Source organism: Sipha flava, unplaced genomic scaffold, assembly GCF_003268045.1.
Source record: "Sipha flava isolate LNK unplaced genomic scaffold, YSA_version1 176_pilon_pilon, whole genome shotgun sequence".
NCBI lineage: Eukaryota > Metazoa > Arthropoda > Insecta > Hemiptera > Aphididae > Sipha > Sipha flava.
In genome coordinates, this window is record NW_020272062.1 from 2,483,139 (window position 1) to 2,494,448 (window position 11,310).

At 30.0% G+C, this 11,310-nt stretch overlaps 1 protein-coding gene and 1 long non-coding RNA gene across 2 annotated transcripts in view; both read right to left on the reverse strand.

Moving 5' to 3' along the window:
- Window positions 1–6,537: 6,537 nt before the first annotated feature.
- Window positions 6,538–7,605, reverse strand: LOC112680413 (zinc finger BED domain-containing protein 5-like). Its single transcript, XM_025550498.1, has 2 exons — window positions 7,269–7,605; window positions 6,538–7,175 (listed from the first exon to the last, which is right to left on the reverse strand). Exons 1-2 carry the CDS (start codon window positions 7,603–7,605, stop codon window positions 6,538–6,540), a joined length of 975 nt encoding a protein of 324 aa, XP_025406283.1.
- A 2,680-nt stretch (window positions 7,606–10,285) lies between these two features.
- The window catches only part of LOC112680375, a 4,052-nt gene continuing 3,027 nt past the window's right edge, over window positions 10,286–11,310 (reverse strand). Inside the window, exon 5 of the long non-coding RNA XR_003148303.1 lies at window positions 10,286–11,126. This is a non-coding gene — a long non-coding RNA (uncharacterized LOC112680375). The remainder of the gene's footprint in view (window positions 11,127–11,310) is intronic.

An 11,310-nucleotide genomic window follows, 5' to 3' on the forward strand; every position in this document is an offset into this window, starting at 1 on the left:
ACTACTACTACTACTACTACTACTACTACTACTACTACTACTACTACCACTACTACTACTACTACTACTACTACTACTACGTTTACTATACGCTACTTACTTTACTTCTACTACAGCTATGTACAATACGTATGAGTGTGCGCACAAAGACCGCTTGTTACGATAACGTGTCCCGCCCGTGAAGGCCGGTCGGTGACAATGCGCGCGCGTATGCAGATTTCCCGTCGTCGTCCGTACGGTCCGGCACGATGCCTTCCATTGCCCACGTTCACCGATCCGGTCCAGAGCGCGACGAGCGGTCGACTTTTCGATGTTTTCGGTTTTCGTTACCTTTTCCATCGGCTTTTCGATATTTTTATCCTACAACGATTTATGGATCGGAAATGCGGTTCGAGATGTGACGTCGACCATGAGTCCATGTGGTCAGTGGCGTAGCAAGGCGAACTGTGGTTACGCCAGGGGCGCGAATTGCAAAGTCGCATTTTTATCGTACTATCAAATCGAAAATTTTCAATTATACTTTTTGAAATACGTAGATGTTGTCTATTTGAACATGCTTCGTGTGAATTTAATGATGAAAATAGAACAAGAGCTTTTAAATAAAAAATTTCATATAAAGAAATTATCGATGAAATTGCTACCTAGTCATAAAGCGAGAATTGCAAATTTTCAAAGTTTAAAACTAATACCGTAATAACTTATAAGTATAAATTGTTTACTTAAAAATATTAGTAAAATTAAAGGTTAAAAAAAATATCGTGACATCAAATTTTCATCGTTTGAAAAGCGTTTTTTTCTAACTTTGCAACTTTGCCAGGGGCGTTAGCGAGTCTTCCTACGCCACTGGCTGTGATCATCTGTGTACAGTTACGTGTAGGGTTAAACGTTTTGTTCGACGGAGGATTTGATTTGTACCGTACTAGGAATCCGAAGACGGTTTTGAAAAACGGCCTCGAACGGAATTCGAAGTTGAAAACTAGAAAGAACGGTCTAAACCGGCAAAATTTGTGCAGTGGATAATAATAATAATAATAATAATAATAGTTTAATATGCATACAAGGTACAAGTCGATATGGCGCACCGCGTGATAATTAAAAGACCTTGGAAGGATGGTCCATATTTTTTCAAAACTTTATAATTTACACGGCATAAGATCATTTCCAACTTTTAATTAATTTTCACGCGTTCAAGTCTAAACATCGTCGATTTCGTTGTCGACACCGCAGTCGCGGGCGCAAAGCGGTGAAATAATTCTTTTAATTTTATTCAAATTAGGTACATACATAAATAGTGTTCAATCGAAATAGAATGCCGCCGAACAAGAAGTTGTACATTGAGATTTAACTGTCCTTTCGTCGTCGTGCTAAATGCTGCCCACAGTGTGCGCATGTACAATATACATATACATAAAACTTCATTAAAATTGTTCAAAACGGATGAATATCTCCAATTCGTGACTCTTTAATCTGCAGTAATTCGACGTTGTCGATTCCTCGAGATAACCTGGTTTTTTTTTTTCTATAAACTACAAATAGAACACATTACATATTATGTAAATGCGTATATATTATTTTATATACACAGCATGCGACGTGATACTATAAATTGATAAAGTGTATTGTTTATTATGAGTATATTACTATATTGTAATCAATAACGATAATAATAAATTATACTGTGTAATTAATAATGAAAAAAAAAAATAAAAAATCAACTAATGTACGGTGTATACATAATAATATGCAGATTGTGTATAGTATTTTAGGATTACGTAAATTAATAGTAAGTATAGTAAATACTCTTTGAAAATATTGACTACCTTCAAATAATAATAAGAACAGTGTTCTCGCCGACACACTAGTCTTTTTAGCTAATAAATGTATAAATCGATAGTAAATTATATCCTCTACCCAAATGTAAAAATTATCTTAATGTCATTTTAAAACTCTCAAGCTTATTTCAATATTTACCCATACAGGTATAGGGAACCCGTACCAAACCAAAACTTCATTAAATCAGAAGAATTTGTTAGGAATAATCTAGGACGGTTATAATAAATTACGAATAATTGTATAAATCATATTGTGTAACACAGACAGACACACCCAATTATAAACAACACATTGAAAACTACAACGATAATTAATTGAATTAATAATATCATTACAATAAATGTTAGGCAATCGTGGAAGACAAGTTTAACGAAAATAATTAAATTACCAACCCACCAAAGAACCGAGGAAAGGGTTAGTTTTAATTTTATACAATATCTATATCTATATCTATATATATATATATATATTTATATATATCACAAATTATACTTTGACATATTAATGCATTCGTTCAATGCAAATTTGGTTTTTTATATTTAAGAGATTGGTAGGAATCTATAGATTACGTAAATTATCAAGTATTCATATTATGGACACTGTTTTGCTTTCGAATTTCACTAATATTTCCATTGTCGCAATAACGAATAATAACCTTAATAATGCAATAACCAAATGCTATGTAGAAATACGTCTCATATAGAACATGTATAACAATCGGTATCCATTACTAATCGCAAGACAGAGATAATTCTTATAAGCCGTTGCAATACAATGGAAATGCATATAAACTTATCAACCGTTAAGTCGTAAGTCTAAGTTTAGTGTCAATAGTTTAACTTTCTCTACTTTGGATGATATTAATGGTGTGTGCCTGAAAATTTATCAATTGTGTGAAATCGTTATTGCCGTCATACATCGTATCAAAAATATGATCAACATTTAATATTTTGATCAAACACATTTCTAAGAATTTCAGCCTCTCCACCGTTAGACAAAATCATTGACAATATTTACATTCAATTATATTTCTTCAAAAATATAACAAATTGGTTCAATGAAGCTTAAAAATGCACTGTCTCAAAAAAATAAATCCTATTAAAAAAAAAACAAAAAGTTTAATAGAGACTATGTGTACAAACAGCAATTCAACATGTGTTACGTATTTATAATACATAAATATACTTTACAGTAAATTTTTAAATAGAACGTAATAAATAGCCGTTGTAGCCGAAGTCGAAAATTATTCCATTAAAATGAAATAAATTTAAAGATATATTCAATATAATATTATTATTTTCCTTTTCGATTGATAATAATTTATGTCCGTCTTTACTATGATTTGTAAACCGTCGTGAAATTTAACGTTATTTATATTTTAAAATAAATCAAATAAATAGTATGATTACAAATTACTATAAAGTTTTCATTGTGTTCTATAAATAAAATCACAAAATATTATTTCGCAACAGAAATAGGTCCATTTTATTTACAGTCAACTATTTTGTGACAAATCAACTAGAAAATTACACATATAGGTACAATAATATTAGTAGTTATACTTGTTTGATAATCCAATCAATATGTGTAATATTTTACAGTTGTTGATTCAATCAGGTAATATTATTGTTCTTCAATACTGAATACTAGATAATACTACATTATCTTGATATTTGTATAGGAAAACTTACTAAACATTTCAAACTGAACCAAACAAAATATTAAGTAGTTCTTGATTAATTATTTAAAAAATAGAGAAGTCGATTCGTGAAATACCTATTTATTTATATTATTCCAGTTAGACTTGACAGTAGAAATTGTGTTTATTATTCTGCCCATTAAATGGGCAAATTTTTCTCATTTGATTTTAATGCTTAGATCGAATTTAAAAATATGTCGTGATAAATAATTTTCACGTGATGAAATTAAAGTAAATTTGAAAAAAAATTTAAGAAATTTTTAAATTAATCATTATTTTTAAATAGAAGTGAAGTTTTGGGGAAAAATTTGAATCATATAGGTATTTTTAATAACAAAAATCAATTTGAATTCAAATTTGAAACTTAAATTAGAATTTTCCGATTTTTGGAATATAATTACAATACACTATTAAGCATGTGGCTGAAAACTCGTTTTTATTGTATCATAATTTATTTTTCATGTGGTTGTTTGGATTATTTGTTGGTATTTTAATTTTAGTGTGTACGATTATCCCAGTATTACATGGTTTTTGTGTTAAAATTGTGTCAGGCAGTTGCGTTGTAAGTATTTTCCATATTTTTAGAAGCGGAGTATTGAAAAAGAGCAAGTGAAAAAATAAAACAAATACATAAATGTAGTTATCGAAATTTGTAATTCATAATCAAATGTAAAAAAAAGTAGCATCGTATCGTTGCACTCTGGGTAACGGTTATTCGATAATTTGGATTTCTAAATAACACACTGATTGTATTATTACAAAATTACAAATGATTACAAAAATTATAAATCTAAATATAATATCTCTTTTATACTTCTGTTCAGAACTACGAGATGATTATAATCTACATTTACGCGCTTGATGATTGCGATGATAACGATAATAATAATATCGAGCATATATTAAACACTTTAATTAATCATATACGTACAAATATATATATATTGGACCAATGCATGTTGTAATGTATAATTATTTCATATGAATTTTTATAATAATAATATAATGTTATGTTAGTTTTTGATTTTTAAAAACAAATAATTATAAATTATAAATCATACTCATCTTAATCTAAATTTTTTTCCAAGTATCCTTTTTTTGAGTCGAAAAAATATATTTTTTCCAATTTCTTTTTTTTACTTAATTTGTTTTCCTAACGTCGCCAAGAGGATATATATATATATATATATTCACTAATATTATTCTAGTAGTTTATAAAATGTATATATTTTTTGTTAAAACGTAGTTCTATCAAAACAAATCAATTATGAACAAAATGGTAATTATTGCTATTATTCTTTCGTTAGTTTTAAATATCCACTAAGTAAAAAAGCTCAAAGGGAAGATCTATCTTCTATTCTACTCATCCCTCCGTTTATCTATCGATGGTACCGTAGGTATACGAATTTATTTGATTTTTGTTATTTGTTTTTTGACTACCATCGCAAATACGTATTCTTATTTGGATCACTGCTATGGCTTGAAAACGCGCAGTTTACAATTAATTACTCGTCTATGCTTGCACGAAAATGTATTATTTTATGTTAGTGTATTCGTGTATGTGAAAGTGTCTACGCGTATTATGAGCGTGTACGGTTCGCGCACACAAAAGAACTGAAAGTTGTTATTTATTTTTATTGTTTTCTATTTTTTTTTTTTACCCCTGAGCTGCACTGCACATAAAAAGTAAATGTCTTTGTGGATTCGATCGACGCACTTAAATTTTATGCGAATCCGAATGGCGAGATATTGTCATTTATACATATACATCTATATATTTATTGTATAAGTAGATAGTCGCGCGTATGGAAATTCGATCGCCATGGCTATTTTGACCACCGCCTCGTATCTTACGGCGAGCAGCACAAGTGTATATACCTAATAGTGGGCTGCAACGTGCTGTATGTATGCATGTATATGTATATTTTGGTCTTTATTTGACCTGCGAAATGGAGTGGTAAGAGGGTGGTTGGGAAGCCGGGAAGAGTAGACGGGGATGACGGATAGACCGAAAGAAGGGTGTATATAGACCAGTGGTTCCCAACCTTATTCATTCTACGCCTCCTTTGTAGATTTCCAAAAATCTCATGCCCCCCCCACCTATAAATTGAAAAAATTATAATTTTTTTGTTTACTTTTCATTTTACAAATAAACTATATAATATTCGGAAAGACTACATTTTTATTGATGATAGTAATTATAAAATATAAATAATTGTAAATAATATAGTACTATAGTAGAATTATAAATTGACGTGAGTAATTATTATAGTAAATTAGTAAAAAATATAAATAATAGAATGTATAATAAAATTAACATTTAATGTGAAGGCTGACAACACTTTTCTTTGGACAATTTTTTAAAGTTCGGCTCGATGTTTGATAAAGAACACCTCAAGTTAGATTCGACATCCAAGCGATTTCTATATTTGGTTTTATTTATTTTGGTTTAAATTATAAGGCTTCATTTGAAATTTCAGGATATATGGGTTGATATTTTACCCAAAACTCTTCCAAAGAGCTACCACTGTTCATTAAAATCAATTTTTGGGCGTGAATCATTCTTCAGCTCGATTACCTGTTCTTGAAATGTATCCGGCAATGTGTCTACGTTAGCACTGAATGGACAACTTATTAGCGTATATTTCCAACTTTCGTTAGAAAAACCGGAAAATATCGCATGAATTCATCAGTCAAACAGTCAAGATGTTGATCACTATACTTTTCAATCCAACAAGACAAATAGATTCTTCCTCATCAGAGATAAGTTCGTTCAATCGACGGAAAGACGAAAAATTAGGAGTATCTTTGTTTACTCGGCGTTTCCACAGCTGTATCTTTTCTAGAAATGAGTTTATAGAATTTTTGGCGGTTATAATATTCGTATTCCTCCCTTGTAATTTGAGATTTAGGTTATTAATAGTTTCAAAAATATCTACTAGGTATGCAAAGTATAATGTGAAGTTTTCATTGGTAAAATTCTCACGAAGATTGTCTTTTCTTAATTATAAAAGCATAATTTCCACTTCAGATTTTAATTCGTACAAACGTTCAAACATATTCCCTTTTGATAACCAACGAACCTCTGTATGGAATAACAAAACAGAATGTTCTGCGGACAGCTCTGAACAAAGAATCTTAAAAAGACGCGAGTTAAGTGCACTGCTTTTGATGGTGTTAACAACTTTTATACATACTTCAAGTACATTTTTAAGTTCAGATGGTAGCGTTTTTGCAGCTAAAGCTTGTCGGTATATTACACAACAAGAACCGATTATTGACGGGTTTTTATTTTTTGCTAGGCTTACAAAACCCAATCTTAACCCTAGCATTACAGGAGCACCATCTGTACAGACACCTACAACATTTTTCCAAGACAAACGATTCTGATCAAAAAATATGTCAATGGTAGACAAAACGTCACTGCCTTTCGAGGTGGAATTTAAAGCCTGGGAAAATAGAAGTTCTTCTGCGATGGACTGTTCATTTATAAAACGGCAGTAAACTAATAGTTGGCGAAAATTGGCCACATCAGTTGATTCATCACATTGGATTGCAAAGAATACGGAATGTTTTAATTTATGAATCAACTGATTTTTAATGTCCAAAGCTAATTCATCTATAAGTCGTTTCACTGTATTATCTGAAAGAGATATTTGAGCTATTTTCCTTTTGCTTTTCTCACCAAGTACTATTTCAATAGCTTTAAGTATGCTAAGTTTAATTTATGTTTCACCCAAGGTATGGAGTTTATTTTGTTGAGCCACCATGAAAGCGATGTGATATGAAGCTTCAAAATTTTTTTTATTATTCTGTTGAAACTCTCCGGTATGATCAATTTTCATTTTACTTAAAGAATTTTTTTTAGCAACAAAAAACTCTTTAGGTTTTCCTTTTAGTATCGGATGAGCTGTGGTTAAATGTCGTTCTAGTCGACAAGGTCGGAGGGCATCGTTACTTAATACAATGTGACAAATAACACACTGAGGCTTTTGGACACCATCTTTTTCAATAAACGTAAAACCAAATTTGACATAATCATCGATATACGTTCTTATTTTCGGAGGAGCCATTACTTTGATATATGTGCACTCACGACGACTACGTACTACGACACTGACGTGCACTGAGCAACTGCAAAATAAAACTAAATCGCGTCTAAACTAATCTAATAGTTTTTTCTCCTGGCTTTCTCTTATCGTACTGATTAATTTACGATGTGGCATGGTGCACTATGGCTAAACACTTGTAATCTTTATCGATTACTTTATCGACTTTAACGACCCTATATTCTATAATCTATAACGATAACCAGTCTTTAATAATTTTTCATTTTTTCTCTTCATTTTAAATATAATAAAATTTGATAAATAAAAATTTTACTTTGTGATGACTGCTTGCGCCTCCACAGGCGTGTATACGCCCCCCAAGGGAGGCGCGCCCCCTAGGTTGGGAATCACTGATATAGACGGACGATGATTTCCGGGTAAAAGGGATTCAATTGATTTTTGTTGAATATGGAATTATTTATTAATATGAACAGATTTCTCATTCTTTATAAATGGGTTAAACGGGATAACTCATTTTTATCAACAATATGAAATTAGTTAAATGTAATTTGAGATGAAAACAAAAATATTTTAGCGAATTGTGACCTTTTCAGTTATTTCTTTTTGACCACTGTCAACATTTGTTTATAAAAGAGATAAGTTAATTTCAGCATGGTAAGAAGAGGATGAAAGATTAGTAAATTTAAAAATATGAGCTCTATATGAATGTTGTTGAAATTAGTTTGAATGTATTTTTTTTCTTTAATGCAATGACATTTTAAAACAGATTTTAAGTTTATAAACACACTCCTGAAAATCTGTGAATTTTTTCTGATCTCCTTTTAACCGGAGATCGTCGAATTATTGTTCCATTTAGCTCTTGCTCAGGTTGTTCCGTTTCGCAATAAAATTAATAAAATTATAAAAAGAGATTTTAGGTACAAAAATGATATAAAAGAAAATATGTAGATTCTACACTGTAGAATCATTAAAATACTTCATTTGAACTACGACTGGAGGATTATGGTGACAATATATTATCATTATGTTAAATTTCAATATACCACGAAAATATTAAAGTGGAAAAATGCATCATAATCTCAAATTTTGTACGACAATTCCTGTGTGAGTAAATTTAATTTGTGTTCAATAATTATTAACAATAGTTTCAATTAAAAATGAAAACATTGATTACGAAATCAATACTGTTCGTTTTAGTTTTCTCGGAAAAATTGTATTGACATACCTTTGAAAATATTTTATTATTTTTCTAAAATAAAAAAAGTGGTTAGTTTTATACTTAGTACTTCATTGGTAAACTTATTACGGCTACACCTACATTTATATGGTTACAATGCGAGTATTTTATCTTTATGAAAAATTCAATATCCTTTTATGTTTTCATTTTTAGAAAAGCAAACCCATCGTTTAATAATGTATTTTATATTTTTGACTATCTTTATTACGTTTATGGATGTTTTTAAGTTTACAGTTTTATTCTAGTATACATATTTCAAAACAGTTTTTAACATTAAAATATATGTATAAAAATAAATAAACTCATGGTTGTAAAATATAGATGGCGATTGAAAACGATTTTTACCTACGAATAATTATTTTTGCCATAAATTATGAGAAAAATAACAGGGTGAGCGAGCTCCTTTTTGCGACAACACGTACACAATTTTTACAAATTACAACCATTTAGCTTTTTTGGGAATACCGAATATTAGTTTCTATGTTACATTGCTATAGTTAATTGGTAAGATTGCACACCGGCACCATGTCCGTTTGTTGTCCGTTCAACGTTAGAGTGTAACATTTTATCCTTGTACGGGAAACGTTAACGAAACGTTTCAATTTTAAACAAGAACGAAATAACCATTCAAGAGCTGTCAATACTTTGATTTAAACGATAAAAATAATTTATTTATAAGTTGACAATTCTTGTTTTAATTGTTATAAAGTTAAGACGTTGATGAATGCGAAAATTATATACTACGAAACCTCAATTTGTAAAGGTTATACGATGGGGGTGGCGAGTTTTAAGCTCTTCAGTAGAAGGGTGTTGCATTCAAAAAACACTTACTGAATACAAAGAAAAAAAATAATTTGACAACAATGAACTATAGAATTAATCAGCAGTTTTTCAAACTTTGACATAAAATTAAGTACGTTTTTGGTTCATTTCAATTCTTGTTTTCTACATACATTTTGAGTAGTTGGTCCTAGGTAGATTTGTTTTTATACCGTTTTGAGTTAGTTCATTATCTTGTACACCGTCTTTGTTATAATAATTAATATTACGGTACAATACGTACTTGGATAATGAATATTTTAATTATACTATTTCCTAAGAATTGAATGAATTTTATTATTTTTTACTCGTGACTATGTTTGTACATTATACGTTTATTTTAATAATTATATTATAAAAATTATTACTTTGTATTTGAAATAATAACGGTGTTAGGAAAAAAAAAATATTATTTTTAACCATAAAACTGCTTACGCTGTAGATAACTTAATAATAAAATAATAACAATAATATTATACTAATTCCAGTAGATTTTATTAAATTGTGTAACATAACAAAATAACTTATAATAATTTTTTTATCATTACTTAAAAATAAACAAGTGTTTGACCATGATATTTGAAAAAAAAAGTTATTTAACTTATTTATTTAATTTTGAAACGAGATACCGCAAGAAAGTATTATACTTTTAATCAACTACTCTTTCAGTGGAACGACCTTACAAGACTGCTTGCTATAGTGTATTAATTACCAAAGTAAGATCCAAATACAATAATAAGTCTTAGATTTAGACTTTTCCTGTGGCAGAAAAAATATAGTGATGAGACGAAATAAAATTTATATCCTACGCAAAGATCCGTATAGTCGAGAGGCAAAGATAGGTTTCATTGTTCTATAATCATTGTTTTAGTTAATTTGGGCAGTATACCATGATATTCGGTCGAAATTATTGTTTACAGATGATGTATGTCTTCATTGTATCGTATCCTATTATTTGATAAAAATTTGATCACTTCGATCCCAAAGGAGATAGATGCGAAAAATAAAAATTTAAGCTTTAGATTTTTTGGATTGGCTTGAAGAAAATATCATTTTTTTTTTATAAACGTCGACTTTCTGATGTTCTGGTTGTGAAAGTTCCATTAGGTACATAGTATGTACGTGAAAATGCCGACAAATTCATGGAGATTTAAACAGCTTGGATGAAATGTGTAGTGTTTTCGGTGTTATTTCGGTTTTATGATATTATTTTAATTATTATAACAAACGCAAATTCGGCACGTTATCGAGATTCCCATTTGACCCAACCCCTCCGAATGAGTGTGTACATATATATAACAATTTGATATTAAAATATTGATTTGTACTCGTCAACTGTATAACAACCGCGTCGTTCATCGAATCGTTTGCTGTCCTCAAAGTGTGCTGGGTGTGCGGGGGCAACGCTGCATTATTTAAAAGGTCACAGGACTTGGCGTCGTCACTGTCGTCATCGTCGCCTGTGGACCTGGAGAAATAGTCGTTTTGTTTTTCAAAAGGGTTTAATTGATTACGAATACGTCCCGACGTTACGGCGTAACGTAAAATTATTATTATCATTATTTTCTCAGGAGATCTTTATTTTTTTCAACAATAGTTTATCTGGTTCCTAAATTATGTATTGCAGTATTTCGTTGTAAAGAGTGTTATTC

Coding starts and splice junctions, on each gene's coding strand:
- LOC112680413 (XM_025550498.1), bottom strand. CDS start 7,605: ATGGCTCCTCCGAAAATAAGAACGTATATCGATGATTATGTCAAATTT. Junction 7,176..7,268: donor AAATAAACTCCATACCTTGG/GTGAAACATAAA, acceptor TATCTCTTTCAG/ATAATACAGTGAAACGACTT.